The 25,675-nt window shown below is 39.0% G+C and overlaps 1 protein-coding gene across 1 annotated transcript in view; it reads left to right on the top strand.

Moving 5' to 3' along the window:
• LOC122811287 (pyroglutamylated RF-amide peptide receptor-like) overlaps positions 1–25,675 on the top strand; it is a 708,130-nt gene that overhangs the window by 552,115 nt on the left and 130,340 nt on the right. The window contains exon 2 of the mRNA XM_044083029.1: positions 25,117–25,275. Coding sequence (XP_043938964.1) covers positions 25,117–25,275 — 159 coding nt within the window. The remainder of the gene's footprint in view (positions 1–25,116; positions 25,276–25,675) is intronic.

Here is a 25,675-nt window from a genome sequence, read left to right as displayed (position 1 = left end):
CGGGAACTAGGGCTAATATGCCAGGGGTAGGTGTGTTGATAGAGTGAACAAGACATTGAGCAGGACCTGGTTATATGCATGGTTGAAGGTGTGAAGATTTACAGCTGGGGTGATAGTATGGCCCTTTGGGACTTGAATTCCCGTAAGAAACTTTTTCATACAAGGTAAAGAGGTATGGGACCAGCAGGAGGGGTAGTAGAGAAGAAGAAATCATAGTTAGGGATACAGCTATTGCATTAAGGAATTGCATTTCCAGGTGATGCACCACCAGAAGAAAATGGTGGAGGTAACTATACTGGTAGGGGATGGGAGAATGCCAGATAAAAGATGACAGGTGATACAGAATGTAGATAGAGGAAAGGGGGTGTTTTGAAATAACCTAGATGAAAGCTGATTGGATGCAGTAAATGGGGGAGTGGCTATGTTACTATAAATATGGAGATAGTGGGGGCGGGTGGGAATAGGGGGCATGGAGGGAGCAAAGTGAGGGTGAACAGAGCAGGGCTATTGCAATTAGCAAGGTTTCGCTTCCCCAACAAGAATCTGTGGAACACCCCTCAGTCCATTAGATATAAATCAGCAGTTCCCTGTGAACATCCAAAATGGGTGTCTGTAGAGCTTCTAAGGACATGCAAGAAGCTGGATCCATATCGGCCTTAGAAGCGGTCACTGCAGAGGAATCCAATGGAAGAACCAAGTGATCCTCCATGCTTTCACCAGCCTCGAAACATCCAGGGAAGGTGTGCAGCTGAAGAAGCCGACCTAACTTTTTTGGCCTTCTTAGCAGATGGCTGACCCTTGGGCCAGGATAATTTTGCCATTGTACCCTACACCAGCAACTTAAGACATTGATTCTCTAGGGAGCTAGATAAAGAGAAGAGAACTATGAAGCGTTTCAGGGACAAATGCCTGACAAATAGGACACAATGTATGTTTTACTTAGGTGCTTCTCATGACCAAACACTGCTCATGTAGCCCTTATGGAGAGTCTCTCTCTCACAATGGCATTTCACCTTTATGGATGACATGTAATGTAAGCAAATCAAAAGTTAAGATAAGAAAAACCCCATTGGGTCAGCTATTTGAAAATGGCTTTGTAACTAACGGACGAAAGAGCACTCAGATCGACGATCAAAGATGGTGCTCAGAGTAGTGGCATAGAAATTCTGAGGTATGGACATCCATATGTTACCTTTATGCCATACCCCATGAGTGGGGAGCTTACATGTGACGTATGACATCCCTATAACAACTTAAGGCTTTGGTATACTGGTGGGATGTCAGGCTACCCTAAGCATGGGAACCCTTTTAGTGACGAATACTGCAAAAGTCATCTGCAAGGACATCTGATAGATATGCAAATCTACACAGAAATCATTTAAGTTATTACAACTGCAACAACTATTTTTAGATACATGTTTCACATACATACATATATATTTATTTTATTGGTTTGTCTTTTGTTAACCGGGTTAGTCCACTGGGCTGGTGGCCCATATTCAGTGGAGACCTGAAGTGAAAAGCTCCACATAAAGAAACAAATTACAGTTTATATCTGCTCTGCATGCATTTGTAACATAAGAAATATAGTACAAAATATCAAAGTCATGCAATATTTACATTTGTGACATGCAAGAGATATAGTGCAAAGTATCAAAGTCCTGTAACAAGGACAATTAATATAAAAACAACAGGGATAATAACATAACTTACAAGGAAAACCTAGATTTCCAAGCCAAGAGAACAAAGAGGAAAGACCATATAATTCCACTGACTTTGGACTTGGTTGCTAGAGGGAAAGCTGCTAGTTAGAAGGGTAGAAATCGAGGGGAGCAAAGAAACATTATGGAGAGTCAAGAGAGTAACGAGAGATCAAATTAAGCAGTTGTGGGAGAGGGGGTGGAATGTATACTAGCAGAAGAGATGAGATTTAGGTAGAGTATTGCAACTGATGGATCACGGTGCAGGTGTTTGATATAATTTATTGTTGGGTAGAACCAACTATGCTCTAGGACAGCTGGGTGGGTCATAGTTAGGTGGAGTGGTGACCGGTACAAGAGGGAATGTTGGCTAGGTAGCTCTTCAAATCTCTTGAAAATAATGGAAGAGTGGATAGACCGTAAATTGCTAGGGAGCTTATTCCATGTTTGAGACAAGAGAATTTATAAGGTACTTTGCCTATAGTTTTATTGGGTCTGTAGGTGTCAAGAAGGGTGTTGTTCAATGCTGCAGAGAGATCAGGAAGGTTTGTATGGGGATAGTAGGGTGGACAGGGAGGGACAGTTGGCAGGTTTGTTGTTGTCTTTCGGCTTTTCTCGGTTAGGGGTTGCCACAGTGGAACTCCGGTCCGCTAATAATTGGCAATAGATTTTTACATGCCAAGTTGCCAGCCCTGACACACAACCTTCAAAGAAGGTACGCCCATTCAGGCACGTCTCCACACAGAAGACTGTCTAGCTGAGAATCGAACAGGACAACGTCTAACTGTGAGGCGACAATGCTACCACAGCATCACCACCGCAGATAAAGTAGAGAATGTGTCATTAGAAGCTGAGAAAGTTTGAAGGGTTGAGGGAATTCAAGCCACTGAAGTTGTTTGAGGCCTAGGCAGTGGTGAGATCTGTAGGGAAAGTTACAGGCAAATCTAACTATCTGGTTGTATGTTTGATTGAGTTTGGCTAAATGTTTTGCTTGCAGGTGGAACAAAATATGGGAAGCATAGCAAGGGAGTAGGTAGGCTTGAGTAAGGGAGGCCCTTGAGGTAATAGATAAGAATTTTTTCTGTACAACAGAGTTTTTGACTGGTCTTTTTGATGGATTGTTGGATACGAATGTCAAATTTCAGTTGATCAAATGTGACACCTCGAAATTTATTATGAGAGTCCGCATGAATTATAAGGTTACCTAGGGAAGAGAGTGAAGGTTGTTATTAAGGTTGACCGTAGACTTTGAAAAGAAAATTAGCAGCTTTTTTTTTTTTTGATAAAGGATGAATTGATTATTGATTAGCCGGTGTTACACACACATGTGTGTGTGTAAAAGCAAAATAATCCTAACAGCATAATACTGACAACAGAAATGCCAACAGAGAAATATCTAAACACAAAATGACAAAATTAAACTAAACTAGAAAAGGGTTTATGCCGTTTCCACATTGTTGTGCAGTCTCAGAGCTGGCAGGGGCCTAGGGGTCCAGGAGAACTTAACCCCTGCAAAAACATTTGCTCTGGATGTGGTTAGATTTTGTTGATATTTTGTCCTTAGATATTTCCAAGTTTAAATATTTTTCTGCTGATATTTTTGCTGTCAATATGCTGTTTAGATTTTAAGTATATTTTTAAACTCCCTCAAAATGAAATACAGCAGGTTACTCCCACTTTTATAACTACATTTCTAAAATATTGCCAAATGTTTTGAAGTCAATCTACACTTCTAGCCTACTCCAAAAATACTGCTGTTACTTTAACATTCAAGGTGTATTAGAGATGTCATATAATGTAATTGCACATCGCTCATATGTATTGGAATACTTTTGTCAACACAACACCAACAATGATGCATCCATGAAAACTCATGCAGCAAGAGGTTCTCTGTTCCTCATAGACATTCTTTGAATGAAAACAAAGCTGCAAAAAAAAAATTGCTAACAAGCTCGACAGTCTTATTCTCATAGTCACTGACCTGTATAATAATTGTGAACTATACAATACAAAATTATTAAACCTGAATCCTGATTGATGCAAATTAAGTTGAAGGTAAACTATCCCAACCAGATACAATTATTGGAGAAAAACTGAACAGAGCAGAGTGGTACAGTAGTAAATGTTAACTGTCTGCTTCTCTGAAAGATTAGTTTTTATTATATTAATATGAAAACATTGCCTAAATTGAGACCAGTTTAGTAGGCATCTGTGTTTTGCATACCTAATATAGCACCTTGATCTATGAAGGCAAGAAGTTAAAAGGTTCAAGCTACAGAGTGGAATAATTTTTAAGCCAACAGTTAGCAAATTGTCAAAAGGGAAGACCAAATTCATTCCTGTATGGCAATCATGGTCATTATGTGATGCAGTGGTAGCACACGACACAGGAAAGTAGGAAATGTGACAGCTGTGCATACTTGACTCGCACGTCATCGTTATTTCAGAATAAAATCTCATCCTGGCCTGGGTGCAGATTCTCATGTTGCGGATTTTATTAGGTAGATGCTATATATTTCAGGAAAGCCTGATATCATCTTAAGGGATTAATATTTGGCAATGTTAAATAGTTTAACAGGCTTATCACAAGTAAGTGATAAGTGGAAAGGTAGAGACATCAGCAGTAGACAAGATTTATCATCCCAGAAACCATTTCTGCTAGTGTGCTCAGGCAAGAATAAACATGGCAAATTTTGAATTCATACAGGCAAGCTGTCCAGACTTAGTTTGGATATAGCCAAATGCTAAGACACTGATCAGGCTAGGAAAGGAACAGAACAGCTGTGGCAAACAGGCTTTCTGGCAAATGGGAAGGTAAGAATGCAGTATATCTGGGCAAACCATCCTACGGCCTACTGGTACCTCCCAGTGTTTCTGCAGTTACATCCCACAGACATTTCTAGGCATCAAATATTGCTTGTTCATATTTACACTAAATTCTAAAAACCATATGGCATACATGGTATTAGAAGATTTCATCTTAAAGCTTACACTAATTGAGACTTGACAGCTGTTATGTGTAAAGATATATTGATTATTTGTATAGTATTTGCATTGTAATTTCTCTAAATATCGCAACAATTAAGTGACAGAACTGCTTATCCGCATATGAAAGCTCAAGCTCACAGCTGCATGAAAAGAAAAAGCTGCCGGCAGTATGTAGGTTTCTTGAACGGTTACCAAGACATCACAATCTGTTTATGCAACATTACAAAACTCATGTTTACCATACTTTTTGTGGATTATACAATCCATTTAAGATCTAGAACTGAATGAATAGTTTGCCATTTTCAATTTTCTCAGAATACTTATGGTTCTAGAGGTGAATATTTGTTTCAATTATGAGGCAATAACTCAATATTTTTAAAGGCTTGAGTCAAGTCCATTGGGAGTTAGAGTAACCTTATATATGGAAATAATTGTGTACCTCCCAGTTTGTCTCTACGGTGGTATGTTAAGACTGAGACAATTGGCTTTGGTTTCTTTTGGTCCCAGCTGCTCATTTTTCCACATTTTTAGCAAGCTATGCTAACTATACTTAGTAGCAGCTGACCAAAAAATCATGGTCATCTGAGTACACACAAAGAATATAAGTTACTCCATGGCAAAAGTATAACGTGGATCCAGGCACCTAGCTTATGCATGCAGGTCACACAGTTTGGCTGCATTTTTAGTAAGTTTCTGTGCTACTAAGTTGTTAAAAGGACATTCCTACACTTGTTTTCAGACTATGTATAGTAGAAAGCAAAGGGGTAGCATGTGCATAGTGTGCTCTAGTCTGATGAAACTGGATATTTGGGCTGACTGTATCCACAATACCAGGCAGGAATCCTGCTGTTCATGTAAGTTTTGTAGACTTCGCTACTGGATTTTGTGTCAGTTTACTCTTTGCAATAAGTGATATAGTCTTGTTTTGTTTCCTTTTCATTTGTTGTTTATGAACTTGTATTCAAGTGGGGTAAGCCAAGAAAATGCCTGTGCTGCAAGTCATTTCAGTTTTTAGTTTTGACACTCATATTTACAACTCATGTTGCGTTACGAAGCAGATGTGCTCCTGGTGTTATATTTGTTTGTATGTACTCTAAATGTAGTTTCAGTGTGGGACTGATTTTATATTGCATTTGCAGATGTGTTTTGCTACTGTGCGTTAGACTTTAATGGAGAGTGTTCTGGTAGGTTTTTGGTTTAAGAAGTGCATTTCTTGTGTTAATATTGTACTACAGTATTACATTCATTGTTGGTACACTGATGTACATAATGCTTTTAAATGTGTTTGTTTCCAAAAGTACATTGTAGAAAGATTACATTTATTATTCTGTTTCTTTGGTATGTATAGAAGTATGCTACTGACTTATCAGTGTCAGGTGTTTCTATGAAAGTTTCATGACTTTTAATCTACCCACAAAGGTAAACCAATGCTAAAATGTTTCAGCTAAGCCCACCATAATCTATTCATTCAATTGTAAAATATTGTAATGCCACTAAGCAGAAGTACTTGTTTTTGGAGAAAACAGGAAGCAATGGGTCAATGAAATGTCTTGCTCAGAGTTATTTACTTTTATTTTCCATCTGCTGACCGCGTAGTTGGGCTGCACCACCGAACCTTTTCAGCTGTGACCAGGGTTGAGAAGCACACAGACATACATTGAAATGTTCACAACTGTGAGTAAATATATTCAGTTGTTTACAATTGCTCATAATTGTCAAAAGTAATAAACCAGTGGTCCATCTGTTAGAGTACATTTATTAGAAAACAACAAAGCTTCCAAGCCACTCAGTACTCTTCGGTGTTGCAATTAAAAAAACATTCACTTCCTATTTACAACCAAATCCAGCTTATCAAAGAAGTTGTCACAAACACACGACTTAGAGCTTTATAAAATCACACAACAGAATAAAAAAAAAATCATAAGAAAATCACTTCTAAATAATGAACAATGAATATAATTGCCATGTATCATGCAAATATCTTTAACCCTCTGTGTTGCACTCATACTCTTGTCTTGGCAGTAAATGAACAGGACTGGAATGGCAACAAAGAACTGCTTCCCAGGTAATGTATTCAGATATTTTGTGCTTCAGGCTCATATTGTTGATCTGCAACAAATCTGCAGTACTTATACAACCAATAAGAGCAGCAAATATATTCAGGTTGGATGCATATATACAGATATTTTAGACATTGTCAAGTGACACATGAAGAACCATAAAAAAATGCATTTTTAGCCCAGTCTTGAACCAAATTTCTCTTTCAACATCTTGAATCAATGCCAACTTCTTTTGGTACATTTCAGGTGTTTTTGTTTATCTTGGGAAGTCTTAAGTAGACTTCGTATTGGCAGAGTCTTTCTTGAAGATTGGGACATTTTCTGTATTTCCAGCATAGCTTCTGTTAGGTATGCAAGTCAGGAATCATAGTGACTGCTGTATTGAGTGGCTTAAATCAAATCTCCTTAGACTATCGATTTTCCTTGAAATAATGCATTTTTTTTCTTTGAATGAATGCAAAGTTGTATATATGCATAATTCATCCTCAGTGACCGCATCCTGAAGCCCACTAATACCCATAGGACTAATGAAAGTAGTCAGTGAAAAACACAGTAAATCATCCAAGTTGTTGGGCTTAGCTCTCCTGCATCCTCATGGCCTCAGTGCAATTAATGCTTTATAGGATGTTGGAAAAGGTAAATCCTTGATAGTAGTGAACTTGGTTAAAAAACAGTCCTTAACATAACATACATTTCTTCAGTGTTATCCATACATTTAATATTTTGAAGATTGTCCTTGAGGAAAAAAAAATACTATTGGCCTGTTTCATATAATTTAAATGTTTTGTTTTTCATAGTCTTTATATTAAAGATCAGAATGCAAAAAACACAAACTTAATACATCAAATGGTAGCATAATTTTAAATAAAATAAGACTACACAAACTGCACTTCCTAAAACTTACATAATCAATATAATTTTGTAATGTTTCAGTGGTTGCTGCTTTGTTTTTGTGAAGTCTGCAAAGATTTTGTTATCCTTTTCAGACCTTTCATTTAACAGAAAAAAAATGCACTGTACGAGCCTAGTTCTGTAGAGATATATGTCCTACATATCCTCAGTTGGAGAAGCTGAAGGGGACACTGAAAGAGCCAGGTAGGCAAGTAGCACATAGTGGAAGTCATTATCTCTGTATCTTTCGGGGGGGGTTATAAAGTCTTTTCATGCTGGTCAGCTCCTTAACTCCCAACTCGGCCCCTCCAGGAAACTAATGGGCTGATGAGGCTGTTGTTTCTGGGTAGGGTCAAAATGAGCCAACAGGCTATCATACTGTTCATGGAGCAAAATAGGTTCGACTCTCCGCTTGCATGGAACAAATAGGTCACTAAACAACAAGTAGGAGACTTGCGGGGTGAGCTAATGTAAAGAAAACAGAGATATATGAGATGCAGCAAAGTTGAAGTGCCACACCTCACACAACAAGCTAGATTTAATGAAACAGTAAGTGTATGTGGTGAGGAACACGAGAACAATGAAAAGGATGGGTTTCCGTGGATTACAAAGATGCAACTTTGGAAAGGGAATCTGTGAAGGTTTTCAGTTGAACTGAGTTGTCGAGTTATTTCTCAGAGTCAGCTTCAGTGTTACATTGTCTACTGTGATTATAGCTGGCTTGACTGATTCCTATAAAATCAGTAAGTGGCACAGTAACTGCAGCATTATTTACAACTGGAATATAAACACAAATTAAAAGTAGTACCTATGGTAGGTAGGACATGCGGCAAAAAGCTGATAAACAGCTATCAGTCAAAGAGTATGTAGGCAATGCATAAACAGTGAGGTGTGAACCAATGTAAGGAGCAGAATGCAAACAAGGATAGCAAAACAGCATATTTAGGTGCAGTATATGAACAGAAGATAAACACAGTACAGGAAGGCTCATGGAAGCAGCAGTGAATGCAAGACACCAGGGAATTCTCACTGTGGCAAAATCTGGGAATAATTCTATAGTATACACTTCTATATCCACATTAAGGGTTTTGCTAGCTGAATACTGCTTACGTCTGAATGATCAGCTGAAGGCGTTAGGGGTTCCTCAATGTAAAAAGGAACATAGGTTCACAGGAAGTTACTAGGCTAATGGCCCTAGGGCCCTCACAAGCCTAGCCAGGTTCAACACTTGTTCCCTTGAGGGTCTAGAGATATGGTCTTTGTTATAAAGCAGATGTAAATCAGCACCAAATGCCCCTATCCAAGAGGGACTCAGGTGAAACCCCTGGGGTGAATTTGAGATTTCCCATCCAGTAGTCCAAGTTATGCTTAAAAAGAGTTAATGAGAGGCTCTGCTTAACCTATACTGGAAGTTTATTCCAAATGAGAAGCAACCACTGGGAGACGTACGTCTCTCCAGCAGGTCCTGTTGATGTCACATGCTAGGTTAAGGTCTCTAGTGAGTAAATAGCATACCATTTGACTTATGAATGTGCATTTCCATTAAAGCAGGATCAGAGGTTGCTCAGTATGCAAGGCACAGTTGCCCGTGAGTCAATATGATACAGGAGTATAGTGACAGTGATTTCAGTCTGTCCACATAAGATATAGGTTCATAGGTGTGTACTAGGCTAATGGCCCTGGAGCCTTTACAAGCCTAGTCCACAGTATTACCCTGGCCATCATGCCACCTGACCTTAGTTACCCAGTGCCTCTGTCAAGTGAACTACATAGATCCCTGGGGTGAATCATCATTTCCCATCCACTCAAGATCTCTCTTGAATAGGGCCAGTGAGGTGCACTGTTTGACTTGTATGGGAAGTCTATTCCATAGCATGGACAGTCCTGGGTTATGAACCTGTCCCTCCAGCACGTTCTGTTGATTGCGGTAATGAGGTGATTGAGGTCTCTGGAGGGTGTGGTGCGGTAATGAGGTGATTGAGGTCTCTGGAGGGTGTGGTGTGGAGGCATTATTTCTTTAGATGTAACATTTCTAACAGAGCTGGGTCAGACATGGCTTTGTAAGTCAAGCAGAGATCGCCTCTAAGTAGGCGATATGAGACAAAAAAGTTGGAGATGGTTTTGAGTCTGTCCATATAGGACAAGTGTTTAAGGCCTAGGATCCTCTTTGTGAGGTACTTTGTTGGCCTAATAAGGTAAGAGTAGAGGGAGACAATGATCTCTTTCTTCCTGGATGCAAAACCCTTAGTAATGAGATGTGCCACACAGGATGACTTTCTGACCACAGTGGCAATGTGGTGATCAAAAGAGAGGTTGCTTGACAAACTCGAGGTATAGAGCATCATGTCACTGTCTGGTGTTTCAATAAATAAAATTACAGAGATGCATGATGCACTGAAACACATTGTTTTACTCTGTATATGTACAACTTATGGTTTAAGATCACGTGTACCAGTCCACCCGTTCTGAAATGTTTTAAGGCTGCATTACAAAGACCCCTCTATCAAAGACATGTAATTACTCAGGGTTAGTATGCCCCCCCGTGTTGTTTTGTAATGCTATAAATCTATTACTAATGTGAAGATGTTTATTGCTGGTGACTGAATTTGTTGCCTAGTGCTAATCAACAGCTCAGGTGCTGTAGTTATGCCAAAGGAGAAGGACAGATCCATAGCCCTTTAATACCAACATAAAAACATGTAGCTGCTCCTGTGTTACTAATCCTAAGTGTTTTCACTCAGATGCATGCAACTTGCTCTTGGATAGAAAATTTGTACAATAGAAAGACAGCAGGTCTGACTATTGTCAATTTATAGCCAGAGATATTTTAGTACAGCTACCACTTATCAAACTGACAGCAGTCAACTGCTGTTTCTCTATTATAAATGATTCCATTTAACTGCTGTTGCTGTCCAAATGTATTACATACATTCTGACAGCATTTAAACAGAAGAAACATACCAGGTGAAACAACTGGAAGCCTAAAGCTATGTACTGTGCCTGTTTTGCATGGGTGGGAAGTAAATTAGGGTGTGTGTGCACATGTGCATTTATTCCCTTACTCTTGGATGAATACGATGAAATGTGTTTTGATCTGTACTTTGTAATATTTGTGGCTTTCTCACAAATCATTGTGGATTGTAGTTATTAAATAAGTACAAACATGCAAGTTTAAGACATTGTATCTTCCAGGAAACAGTTGCTAATGGAAAGCTTTATTATACTAGTATCTGTAAGTATACGAGAAATATTTATAATCTGATTTTGAATTTGGGTCTTTCTCCCCGATTATACAGCTTGAAGATTAGAAGGGAATGGTGCTCAGTGGGTTGCATGATACTGTTCTCACAGCAGTGAGCTGGATTACACTTTTTGGTCGTTACTCATACATTCATTCATTCATATGATCTGAAGCAAAACATCTGAATGCATCCAGTCATACAAGGGTCTGAAGCAGTCATGTGCGTGTGTTTGTAAGAATATCTAGTCCCTGTATCTCAAGTAGTTATGGTCCAAAGTAAGGAAACAGTTGTAATCAAGAGCATCATATGAACCATGTTTGAATACAAACCTTGGTTCCTTGTTTCGACAACTAAGTATGTTTGGCTGCAAATAAGACTAGCAGCATGAAATCAAAGTATAATGTTAATATAATTATGGATGCATTTCAATTTAACATGTTTACTGCGGGCACACAAGTGTGAAATGCATTATGTTGGGCTACAACATTTGCATGTTACTTGGTGCAGATGAGTATGCTAGGAGTGGTTGATGAGCTGCTTCTTGTAATGCAAGGTTTGATTCCCTCCACTTTTAGTATAGGAGTCTGACCAAGTCATGTGACTAGACAGTGCACCTGAAATGCTCTCAAGAGAAACACTCAAGTTCACTGGGCTGTCCCAAGCTGTTAGCAAATCCATTTGTATATCTGTCTTGAATTCTTTCACCCTTCGGAAACATGCAAGTGCTTCACTACATGCTATTTGACAGTGAATCATTGCACATCCTGTAGTTTAATAGATTGCCAGATGCTTTTTCAATAAATCTTCAAAGGAAGAGAAGTTTACCTTTGCTCATGCTAAGTTTGTTTTCAACTTGTGTGTTTTTTTTTTTTTTTTAATTCATCAAACGGCTTTTGGTGTTTCTATTGCAAAAAGTCAAATTAAATCCATATCTCTGTGACCATTTTAAAAGTAAAATTACAAAGCAGTATGCATACTGACAGGTTTGACCAGTATGCTATGATAATTGAGGAGTGCTACCCGAGTACTGATCTACTGGTATGGATGAGGTAGGGGCTTGGATACATTGTGCTGCCAAGAGTACCATTTGACCATGATCCAGCTCTGGGTACAAGTAGTGCAAAAAACAGCTTGTAGTGAAAACAACATTCATGGTGAAAATAGGGACATCATTTGATGGAGCAAATCAGTCCTGGAAAAAAATGTTCTACCAAAATAGTGAGAGCTGGTTGGTCTAGCAGGGAGGGCATCATCCAGGCAGCCATACATGTGTAACTCATGTGACAAATAAGTGTGCCACAGAAATTGTTGAGTAAGGGATTACTGACTCAACACCTCCTGTCATACTTAACTTCTACTGTCTTCAGCTTTGTTGCCAAAATATTTTTGAAAAACATTACAAAACTCCCTGTCTCATACAGATTCTGTAGAGAACAGGATCCTATAAATGTATTTCCATTTCTTAGCTATGTATTTTATACTACTACCAAGAGACCACACCAGTTTGCTTTGTTACATCCATACTTCTATAATTAACAGGGCATAATCAAAACATGTTCTATAAGGAAATGAACCAAGCTTACAGTATGAACAAAAATGTTGTAGTCATTCATTCAATAGTTTGACAGACGGGCAAGTACACTGAACCACTAAGCATTTTCAGTTACCTAGGCAAAGTAGGAATGTAAAGCTGTACTAGACAAATACTTGATAAGTACACAGCTGAAGACACTGAAATGTGCAAGTAGCATCAACGTCTTCTGGTAGATACTACCAAAGAGTGAAAGAAAAAGGATGTACATGTCATCACTAGTAGAAGAAGATTCTGTATAAAGGAATGTTCATAAAAAAATGTGACAGTAGGGAAGAGACATTTGTGAAGAAAAAACACCCGCTTCTGAGAGGATGGCTGGAAGGCTCATATTTAGTTACTAGGCTTACAGCTCTAGGGACCCTAGTCCAAATTCCCAGTTGCCCCTAAGCATAGTGTGACAAAATAACTAGCTCAAGATCACACAAGTGAAGGACGGCCGAGGGAATCAAACTTTGCACTACAGGAACTCCAGTTTGCTGCCTTAACCCTTTTCCCCAAATGCCATATTGTGAAGGCTGTGATTGTAACCAGTTTCTGGTAGTGAAATCACTAAAGCATCTCAAAGTTTTACCCTAACTTGTAACTGTTAAAACAAAGCATTTTGATGAGCTTTAGTAAAGAGGAGGATAAACCAGAACAAATCTACATTGCTGCAAGATGGATCAGAGAAAATGACAATCTAAGCATTGATCAAGTTTTTGCCAACATTCAACACAGCTATGCTGAGAGATTCCATTCAGACACTGTCCTAAAAAAAAATCTATGAAGACATATTCATGCCTGTTGACCATCTTAGCATCATAAATGGTCATATTTCACACATTCATTCTCTATCCTAAGGTACCTTATTTCCAAACGTGGGGGTTAGAGCATGGGTGCAGGGAGCATACTTCTCAAACTGCAGGCATTGAAAATCGGTACAAAAGCCATTGAAAACTAAGTATATCCAGCCAAAAAAAATCTGGACAGCTAATTAGTATATACACACACACCCATACACACACACACACACATATATATATATATATATATATATATATATATATATATATATATATATATATATATATATATATATATGTATGTATACATACATACAAGACCCAAGGTATGTAGGGACAAAAGCCAAGACCTTTAACAATGATCCAATGCCTGTATGCCTATTAAAAGGTTTTACTTTGTTCCTATCAGGATTCTGTCATGTTCTGAGATGACTGGACTTGTTCTGACAAAGATGAATTCATACACTCTTCTGGAGGGAAGAATTTGGAGAACCATGGGACTTTAAACAAACAGGGCCAATAAAAGATCTAAATAAATGCTTTTGTCATTACAGAAGTAATCTTTAATGCTCACGATATTGATCACTGCTGCAGTAGCCTTATATATGTATATTAGGGAGTATATCCTACCAAGGATATAACTGCCTGCCAGCTTCGAAAGCTTCAGGGCACCTTCCAGACACCCAGACTGCCAGGCAGCTTGAGCCGAGGGGACTGAAAGATAAGTTTTGGGCACAAAGTCCTTCAGAGGGTTTACTACTGCAGCAAAGTATGCGCCTCTGCAGCTTTTGAGGATCGATGGATGGCTTGTGCTTTCCTTTAATGGGCAGAAAAGTTCCCTATTAGAGAAACTTCCATTTTCTTAATTTTGTTGATGTTTTATTACTTTCCTCTTAAGGAAAGTTATTTTAAAGCTAGGAGTCTTTTAATGGACCATCTCATGACTGTAACATACTTTTAAACTGACAGAAAAATTAGCACACCAGTTAAAAGTCATGTAAAGTAACTGAAAACTTTTTTCCCTGTGGAGAAATTGCTTATTTTACTTTTGTTGGTCTGGCATGTTTTTTAAAGTGCATTTTACTTGGTTTCTGTCGAAAAAGTAACTTTTGTCAACTAATATTTACCACCTATCGCTGTTCATCTTCTCCGGGAAAGAGGCACTATTTTTGGCTTGACCATGGAACAGTCTACCAGTCCCACAGCTGTTCCTTTCTTCCAGCCGCAAAAAGAAAAAAAATTAATCAAACAGACTTTGCCATCAAGTAGACTAGCAATTTGCCTCAGCCACAGGTGGGTGATTGCCATGGCTATTTGCTGTACATCAGCCCACTAAATGTACCCTGAATCCCTCTGGTGTAGCACCTACAGCCACTATGGACTGGGGGTTAAGCCACATCCTCTGTAGCTGTTGGGGCCTTCTCAGTGAGCAGTGAGAGACTGTTGTTGGCCCTGGGAAATGGAGCAGGAAGTTTTCACCAGTGTTTCAGAATGCTGTTCCCATCCCTGGGGAAGCTGCTACTGCCATTAACTTGGTTGGTCCCATTTTCCTGTCAAAAAGGAACAGAAAACAAAGCATCTTCTCCTCAATTGTCTTTGAATAGGAGTAGTTTAATGGGTGAAGCTCATGGTTTAATTCAAGCTACTTTCATGTAAATCAGTTTCCAGTAAAAAAGGGATTCATCATTTCCTGAAGAGATTCAAGATTTTGAAACTGAAAAGGAAGTAGTAGGGATGGATATCTTTTCCCTCATAGTTCTGATTTACACTCAGAGCAGTTCAGTTTTTGATTCGTCCAGTCTTTTCAGTGGGAGAACACAGAGGTTGCTCAGTCCCTCATAAGTAATTTCTAGAACCTATACCCATTCCTCCTGGTCTGTCTGCTTCAGAGGATGTGTGTATTACTGCTTCAACTTTCCTAATAGTCAGCCAACTGCCTTTACAAAGGCAGATAGAATGGATACACTTCCTCTGTCTTAAATTTTTATACTTCATTCCCAGCCAGACCCAGCAGCTATAACTGTATTTGATCCCACTGCTGCTAAGCACTTAGTTAATTCCAATCCTATTCTTTCTGTGAAGGATGAGAAATTGTTGATAGGTATGGGGGAAAGTATATACTTCTGCAACTCTGATTTACAGAATGTTGAATTGTCAGGCTCCTGTGTTAAAATATGTTCTGACAAACTGAACATATAAGGAATGTTTTATCTACAGTTTTGTCTTGTGAGAAAGTTGGCAGTGAATAACAATTTCTTCTACTGTACAGGTCACTACTCATTGTTTACAGCGTGTATGACTGTTGGTGCTTTTTCTAGGGCTATGGCCACTGGTACTGTTTAGAGGAGGTATGCATGGCTTCATTCTCAGAACCACCCAGATGTCAAAAATGAGATTTTAAATTTAAATTTAGTATTTGACCCCTCTGCTGCAGAGATGATCAAAATGTATGATGAAAAAGGTCTAGCTGATCCAGGGAATCACCAAGATTTTTCATCCCTCCTTTTTCAAACTTTCAAAGATGTTTTCCATTTCCTCATCCAATAATAATAAAAAAAAAACAGAATAAGCAGTCTTGACAAAATACAGGTAGACAGACACAAAAGAAATGGCAAGGGGGGCTCCAAAAAAGTCTCAGACCTCCCAAAACCGATGACAGTACAAAAAGTCTGAATGATTATTCAAGAAACATTGTAAGCACCTCATGCCCTGGACATTTTCCTTCCAGAAAGTATGACTCTCCATTTTTCATTTAGTCAGCAGATAGTTTCAGACAAATGTTCTGAAAATCATTCAAAGTTACAGACAGTATTGGATGGAAATCCTTCTTTCCAAGGGGTTATTCCTAGTCCTCCACGTCAAACAGTTTTCACCAGTTCATCACTTCCTGTCACAAGGAGTGATAGGATCAGTTCCTCCTTTCCAGATGGAGGAGGGTTTTTTTCCAAGATGTTCCTAGAGCCAATGTAAGAAAATTATTGGAGACCAGTTCTGGACCTTTCTTTCCTAAACCCGTTTATGACAGAGCCTTTAATCAAAATGATGTCACAAAGCAATCTGTTACCTCCTCTTCTTCATTAAAGTCTCCTGGCAACATTAGACTTTTAATATGCTTATCGTCACACATCCCTATTTGTCCAGACGTTAGACATTTGAGGTTTGTGTCTGGATCACATTATCAGTTATCTGCTTTACTCTTTAGACTATTCACTGCACCAATAGTGCTCAATAATTGTCTAGCTCCAGTTTTAGCTCATTGCAGGCAACAGGGTGTCCACATTTTCTGTAGTGAGATCACTGGTTTGTCTTTGTAAAGTATTTTTCAAAGTGTGGGTGAGAGTTCTCTTACACAAGCTGGAATTCCAAGAAAACATTCAAAGGTCTTAACTCCTCCACATGGAATTGTGTTCCTGGGATGTCAGACACACCAGTTCCAAGAGCTTTCCTTCCACAGGAAAAAAAATTAAAAAAAAAAAGGAAAGATCTTTATATACATCTATTTCTAAGGATTTTCTACTGACTTCATCACTGTGAGGGAATACCTCAGGAGTTTTAGTCTCATGGCATCTATGATTCTCATGACACCCATGGCAAGAATTCACATGAAGAAGATGCAGTGGCAACCAAAATCTCTTTGGTCCCAGTATAAACACCCTTAATCTTTTCAAAGACTACGGATGGACTTTGTCAAGCGAGAAATGTTTTGGTGGAGACAACAGATCATTAAATCCAGGTCTCCCCTTCTCCATCCCTCCATGCTGAAAAGCATTTAGTTACCACAGGTGCTTTTGGCCCTTGCTTGGGGAGCAGTTTCAGGCAGGATAAAAATGCAGGAAGAGTGGGGTATCAAGGACATATACAAGCACATAAATGTCAATGATATGCTTATCCTGATAAAAGCACTTGGATCTCTGAACCATCTTTGGTCCTTAAGACGTCAAGTCGTTATACAAACAATATCAGTCATGTGTTACATTACCATACAAAGTGCGACTAGGTTATAACCCCTAGGCAGACTAGCCATGCTAGATTGGGATATAAACTTCACAGCACAATCTCACTCAACAGGCATCCTACATCTTCTCATACCAAAATTGTGTGGCAGGACCTGGGCAGATCCTTACGAAATAACTAAATCAGGGCTGATCTTCCAAGATTTAATCCATTTGTGAGCAGTTCTGTAAGTAGACCTCTTTGCCTCCTCTCTGAACAATCAACTGGCAAGATTTTGTTCCGGGTCACCATGAAAACAGGCCTGGAAGACAAATGCATTTTCTTTTCCTTGACAGGAAAGTTCAGGTATGCTTTTTCACCCTTTCCACTAATATCTGGAGTACTTCTGAAGATTCAGAAGGGTACCCCCCAAGATCAATGTATACAACTCCCTTATGGCCCAAGAAAAAGTGGTTCTCCCTTCTTTTTCAAATGACCAGTTGCAATTACCACAAGCTTCCTTAGAGACTGGATCGACTCAGAGGCATTCGATACACCCAGACATCATTAACTTCTATTGCCTGCCTGGATGATAGGACCTTAATTCCTTTATGGCATTTGTTTATGGAGGACTTGCAGCATGTATTAATACTGGCAAGAAAGTCTGCTAATAGAAAATTATATTTTAGCAAATTGAAAAGGTTTTCTAATTGGTGCCAACAATACAACCAACACCCATTCAGGGCCAGTTATTTTCTGGTTCTACAAGATTTGTGAGTTACTATCCTAGAGCCTTTCTTATTCCTCTGTCAAGGTTATTTTATTAGTCATTTCATCATTTCTGCCCATGGATCCTCCTCTTTCATTGTAGTCTCATGCCAAACTGTTCTTGAAAGGAGTTTTGCATAAAAGGCCTTCAAGAAAACCAGTGCCCCCTCCTTGGGATCTTCGTTTTGTGTTAGAGAAACTAAACACTTGATCCATTTGAACTAGCTAATCTGGGTGACTTGAGGTACTTAACATGGAAAACAGTTTGGTCGCTTTGACTTCTGCAAGAAGAGTATTGGTGAGAACCCTCTCTCATTTTCCATAAGGACAATGTTTCTTTGAGAACTAGTTCTTTTATCCCTAAAGTGGTATCAGAGTTTACTTTATACAAACTATCCATTTCCCCATTTTTGTTCCTGAACATAAAACTGAGGGAGAAAGGATATGCCATACCTTGGATGTCCACAGACAACTTACTGTCTTCACAGACCTAAATCTTTCAGATCTTTGGATTAATTGTTCAGTTCTTGTGAAAGTAAGGGACATCTTGTGTCAAAACAGAATATTTCCAAACAGTTGTCTAAGGCTACTACATTTTATTATACTCACCAAAACAAAACTATCCAAGCAGGGTCAAGGCTCACTCTACCAGTGCCTTCGATTCATCTATGGCATGTCTGAAAAGGCTGGATTTTGAAGTATTCTTGCACCTGCTTTGCCCACTATACGTAATTTTACAAAGCAATAAGCTTGAGCCCTTCTGTATGTTCAGATCAAGCTTTGCTAGGAACATTCTCCAGAGGCACCTGGGTTCTTCTTCCACCTCTCAAATTTAGTTGGCTAACTACCCATATAGCCAAGCTTTTTCAGCGGAGGCCCGGGGAGAAAAGTTCCACGAAAGATACATTTCAAATTACGTAAACAAGAACTCTAAAACATCTCAAAGAGTAGATACAATAAACATCTGAAATACACACAAATTATATTGCATAGAGTAGTAATGAAAAATCGTGCAAGTTTTCTCTTAAAATACAAGCAGCCATGTTGTCTAGCCCACAATGTATACTTCATTACAGTCATTCAATAGCTTATGAAACTGAAGGAATTGCGGTACTTTTCCATTATACCCCTACCACATCTTCGCGCTGCTGTGTTTCGGTGGCATGTTATCATTTCTGCAGGACTGACACGTGATGTGACAACTACTCATTTTCATTAGCAAGGTTAACTTTTCCTTTTTATTTGATTTGGCAAGCAGTACTGCAGACACGAATGTCTTGTCTGGTGCTGCACGATCACAGTGGTTACAATGTGCATAACAACTCCTTCGTTTGCATGTCATGGCTGACCGAATAAACCTGGGACTGTGATGAGTATTGCCAAGACCGTTGATTTTTTACATGTATGGTACGGCAGAACAACTATGAACACCTGCCATAGCGGAGAAATACAGGCGCAAAGCGAAGTGTACTTTATAAAGGTTGCAGTTCTTGACTGCACAGCAGTACACATTAATCTGGAGACCAGGCAGACATCTTCCTCAGTACTTTGTAAAATTATACATGCTCAACATGACCCGATCCAGACATATCCAGAACTGTACATCTTTTCACCTTCTCTCCTACTGGTACTCCCCTACATTACCCTTCTTCTACAGTGGCTGGGGATTCTCTCCCGAGTACTGGCTTCTGTCTGACATATGCATAAAACAAATGAGCCTCCTGTGAATGGTTGAGGTTTAACAGTGGACTGCAGTTATTTCTGCAATGACCACATGGTCCTGTACACCTAACAGTACAATAGACACTTGTCAGGCGATTGTACAGAAGTAGTTGTCACACAGAGACTTGTGCCCGGGACTGAAATACCAGTGAAAGAGCACCGCGAAGTGATAGGGGTTTAACAGAAAAGTACCATAATTACATTTGGGTATGTCTTTTGGTTAAATTATTACAATACAAACGTAAGCTTTATTGATTTTGGGGGGGGGGGGGCTAGACTTGCACAGTGGTATAACCTTTCAAAAGGCAGTGCAACTGCAGGGAAAGAAATAATTCATGAACTTGAGGTACTAAGCACCATAACCTGGGAACCGGATTTATTTTTAAATGCATTAACTGTTGTAGGCAGTTATTTGAAGGTGTAAATTAGGAGCATTTTTCACATTAGCTTGAAAGGTCTTAAGGGTAATTTGAAGACATTGTAACATTTACACATGGAATGAAATGCATGCTTTACTGGAAAAGAAGCTGGTAGATTCATTTTCAAAGTATTCTTGCCTGTGATGCCGCATTGCTTTGTCTTTTTCTTGGCTTCTTTTGAGTTTCTTATTCACCTTCTTGTATACAGAAGGCAAAGTAATGTAGTAAACCTCCATTTTTCCAAAGCAAGAGACATTTTGAAGTACAGTGGAGAGTTGATTATTCAAACTGGGACATTCAGTAGTTCGGATAATCAAACATACATTGAACCGAATAAAAAACTGTAAAAATCCTGTTTTTTTCTGCAGAGAGCTCTCAGACTGTGCATCCTAAGATGGTACGAGTCTAGCACTGAGCAGCATTTTACCTTCTCTAAGGACAATGCCATAATATGAACAAAAGATGAATGACTAATTGGCTTAGTTTGTGGCTTCATTCTAAGGGGGTGCAGTATTTGTCACTACAAGGAGATGGTCAACAGACCACGCTGCTTTGCCAGGGATGGTTTGCACATCTCCTCTTAGGCTTCAGAATATTAGCTAAAACATAGTCCCTCCCTTAGTGCCTTTTTTAGGCAACGCAAAAATTAAAGTACTTCCGACATAGCGAATTAAAACCAAGACAATTTAAAGGTATTACTTGCTCAATGCTAGGAGTCTAAACAAAAAACTGTACTCATTAGAAGCTCTCTTCACCCGAGAGAATGCTGAGGTCTGTGCAGTCACAGAGATATGGTTTAAAGCCATGGAAAGCATACCAATAGCTGCAAGGTTATAATGCCTTCTACACATTTAAACCAACTACTACACAGACAAGAACTAAAGGTGGAGGTGTTTTGATTTACATCAAAAATAAATATACATCAAGGCTGGTTAAACAGGATAATGCACTTGAGCTACTCCATGTTCAAACCACCATAGGCAAAATCCAATACCACTTTCTTGCAAGTTATAGGTCTCTCGATATGACTCAGAAAACCCATATCATGTATTTAAACTTATTGGAAACACTCACCATCCAACCAAATACCATATTCGTGGGAGAGTAATTACCACACTATTAAATTGGGAATCCTATACAACAAACATACAGGCACAAAGATTCCTGGATTTTATAAACACAAACTCCCTGGGCCAGATTGTCAATATACCAACCAGAGATGCAAACCTACTGGATCTGGTCCTCACCAATATGGGAGTGCGCTACAAACCCGTAGTGTAAAGTCTTGCCTGGTAAGGTCAGACCACAAAATAGTCTTCTTTGAAGTAAAAATAAAACATGGGCCCCCAGATAACCCTGGAATATTCAAGAATTACTCTAAGACTAACTTCCTGCTATTGAGAGATAACCTGGCAAAATTTCAAGCCACTATAAACCTAGGGAACACTGTTGCTTATGCAGAACTGATAACAAAATTCCTATACAAGCATGTTAATAGCTGAATAGAGGCAAGCTATATCCAACAGGAAGTAGTACAGAGCTAACTCAAAAAAATAAGTCACCCTGGTGGAATTACAAATTCAACAGGCTGCATAACAGAAGGAAGAAAATCATGGCAAAAGTAGGAGGTGAACCACCCAGGAGAATAAAAACACTCAAACTAAACTCTGAGGACAAAGTCTACCAAAGAGTAATTTGAGGTAAATTTGGCCTCCCAGGTCAAGGATAACCTCAAAGGCAATACACAATTGTGGGCAGAGCTCATTGTAAATGGAACCACCTATACTGAGCCAGAAGATGTAGCAAATCCACGGACCAACAAATTCAGCTCCAATTTTATCCCTCTCTCCCCCTCAACCTTCCCTGCATGCCTCATGAATGGAGGACGGCAACAGTCATCCCTCTGCAGACCATGGAAATTACAGAACCACAAGTCTTGCTGGTCTTGTATGCAAAGCCATGTAAAGAATCATCATGCAATCTATTAATAACGATATAGTAAGCCTCTAGACACTGGACCAACCTACTTTGGTTTCATCCAGCATAGGTTATACCTACTCAACATGGTGGACTTTGAGAAGTTCACAAAAGCAATGGATGAGGGCAAAATGATTCACACTACATACCTTGACTTGACCAAGGCATTTGACACAATACGCCACTCGGGCATTACTGACAAACTCAAGAGGTTAAGTACAAACTCATATGTCACCCAGTGGATAGCCAATCGGCACACAGACAGCACCCAAGAAGTTAGAACTGGGGAGTCAACTTCTAGAAAGAGACCAGTCACAAGAGGAGTCCCTCAGGGATTGGTCCTTGCGCCACTCCTTTTTGGCATTCACTTCCTTGAATTCAAGGCCGATGTCAATGGTCTCCGGCTCTCTAAATTTGTAGAGGATTGCAAATTAGGAGTTGTCATTGAATCCCACACCAACACGAATGCTCTCCAGAAAGGGTTGATAAACAACTGGTGTTAGAGCCATGGACTAAAGACTATGCCAAGAAATGCACAACAGCAACTTTCATGAAATCATCCACCTGTGATAACTATCATATTGACAACACGACCCTTAGAGTTGTCTCAGTAGTCAGGGACTTGGGGACAGACAGTAATCTATCCTTTGACCAACATGTGTCTACAGTAGTGAGAAAATCATTCTATGTTACGCAACTTATAAAGGTATGGCACCTAGTTCCAAAGAAGTCATTTTTCAACTGTATTCAGCATTCATTAAACCCATCATCGAGTACCATACCCCCCCTTGGTATGTACCTAACCAGGCATTTCCAACAAAGAACATCCACAGAGATTTCTCACTAAAAGAATACAGGTATTAAGTAACATGTCATTTACAGATGGTCTCAAAGGTCCTATCCCTGTATTCAGTCTCCTGCAGGCTGTTGAGGGGAGATAAATACCTGGCATACAGGGCATTGAAAGACCACACAGATGGACCTCCTGCATATCCACAAAACAAACAGCAACAAAACTACCCATTCTAAAGACTTGAACCTTGCCTGTGATATAAATAGGACCTTCTGGATAGCCAGCTATGTAGCCCAGAGACTACCCAATATATGTAACCCTACAATGTGAAGCAGAGGTCCTCCCTAACCCAGTTCAAGTGTCACTTGGAAAATTTGATAGGGAACAGTAAAATTCATCCCTGTTTTCACACTCGTGTCTCTAATAGACACAGGCAGCCTATAATGGCTCATGATCCCAGGCTCCTGCTTGTAAATGTTTCATCTCCCTAGCCTCTGTTTAGACTTATCAAGGGTACCAGAGCTTGCCAGATTTGGGATGCATGGCTAGGCTTAAAAAGGTCCTTGTGGTCATTAGCCTAGTAAACCATGAACTTGGTGCTAGTGAACACTTTATAGATGTTAATCTCTTCTTTTTAAATTCTGTGCCCTTTGGTAAGAAAAGAGGGATGGATACCTACTATTCTAGCTTATTGTTTGTGACTAAAAATAATATCCTTTACCATTTTACTGTGCAACGTAATTGCATAGTGGTGTTTTCTTGGATACCTACCTACACAGACCTACCCACATCATTTTTATGAAAGTAAGGAATTTCTGAAACTTGAATAATCTAGAAATGATTGTCAATATATGTTCCATGCAGTAACTCTTCTGGGTGCAATGCACCTGAAAACTAGACTAATTAAAAAACGTCATTTTCTCCAATATTTTTGTAATGGTAGTTTCATTTTCCTTTTTAAGCTTTAACCTTTTACTTTAGGTCAACTGCTTGAAATTTCAAAATTTATCACATGACATTTCATGCATCAATATTGCAAAACTGTAGCATTCAGAAATGTAAGGAAATGAAAGAAACCTGCCAAACTAAACCTTTATTACATCATGTAATCGGATGTGATTCACTCATGAATTACCTATAACTGTAGATAGTGATTTCTGGTTCACTCATAATGAATTACCTATAATTGTAGATAGTGATTTCTGGTTCACTCATAATGAATTACCTATAATTGTAGATAGTGATTTCTGGCTCATTCATAATGAATTACCTATAATTGTAGATAGTGATTTCTGGCTCACTCATAATGAATTACCTATAATTGTAGATAGTGATTTCTGGTTCACTCAATGAATTGCCTATAATTGTAGATAGTGATTTCTGGATGGAGTTTTGGAATGAGCAACAGACTAAGATGTCGATTCTCACCCAAATGTATCCACGTACAATACCACAGTTTAAGGAAAGGATGACAAGGGAGCTCAAACAATACAAGTCAAAAGCATCCAAGAATTCTTATTCATAAGACAAAAACAATCGGAAGTGAAATATCTTGACAGTATGTGAATTAACCCGAAACCAAATACGAGATGCTTTGTAGCGTTCATAAAACAATGAAAGCAAGAGGATAGTATAAAAATTTCTGTTTTATTATATTGGAAAATGGAACAGCACTGCACATCAGATCTAGACTTTGCAAGAGGAGATGCAAGGGCTAGCAACAAGTTAAACCAAGACAAAGTTACTATGCGGTTTTCTTCTTTCACACAAATAAAATGTATAATGTTATACAATCTGTAAAATAGTTTGATATATCCAAGACGACTACTATAGCTTCCTGGCCTTTTTTATGATTTAAGTTCAGTTATATAACTGCCACACTGCCTAGCATCATACATCTAAATAAGGGAATTGTGCTTAGCAAGTTTTACCTTGGGATCACTGAATTAAAAGCAAAATTGTTGAAATGAGAAAATTTCTTTGGAAAGGCAAAATTAAGGAAAGTACTGGAAATATCAAAGAAAAATGAAGTGAATTAAGCTAAGTAACAGAAGACTGAAAATCCCGGGCATAGTCCTACCTCTACATAATGTGGGAACATGATCTATATGGCTTCAAGATGGAGGGAGTTTAGTTTGACATCTTTGTTTGATGGTAGTCAGTGTTTTATCCAAGTAATGCTCAGAAATACTTTAAACGTATGCAAGATTTACTTTCCAAAAACATGGTCTTCTTTTATTCTTTCAGGACCTTTTGTATGCAAAATCGTTCCATTTATACAGACCACAGCAGTCGTTGCTAGCACCCTCACAATGACATGTATTGCAGTGGAAAGATACCAAGGAATAGTCCATCCTCTGAAGATGAAGAGACAGTACACAAACAGGAGAGCTTATAAAGTGCTCGGTAAGATCTGATTTTAAATTATGCAATGCACTTAATACTTTGATGATGTTTGCAAATGGTCAATCAGATGTTGACTATGGTCCACATACAGTGTTAGAGTAAATGGATGAAGTTAACAGTCATTAATACTTCTTTTCTGGATGTCCTTATTGGAAAACTGACAACCAACTTAGTTATGCCAGGCTCCATTGCACAGAGGGATGGAGCCCTAACTTACTTACTACAATCCCAGGCAAATGGGGGCTCATTTAATGGTCCTGCTATTGAAGGAGCCATGTAAGAAGGGGGAGAAGTGAAGGGGCATAGCCTATGCACTTCTCCAGGGCAAAGGGAGGAGGGTGGAGAGTGCAAAACAGCTATAAGTTACCTTCAGAGAGTCACACTTGTGTCCTCATGTTCT

This window comes from Protopterus annectens, chromosome 9.part0 (assembly GCF_019279795.1).
Source record: "Protopterus annectens isolate FY-2018-M chromosome 9.part0, PAN1.0, whole genome shotgun sequence".
NCBI classification, from domain to species: Eukaryota; Metazoa; Chordata; order Ceratodontiformes; family Protopteridae; genus Protopterus; species Protopterus annectens.
The sequence above is the reverse complement of the archived record's forward strand: the minus strand, read 5'-3'. Positions and strand labels throughout refer to the sequence as shown.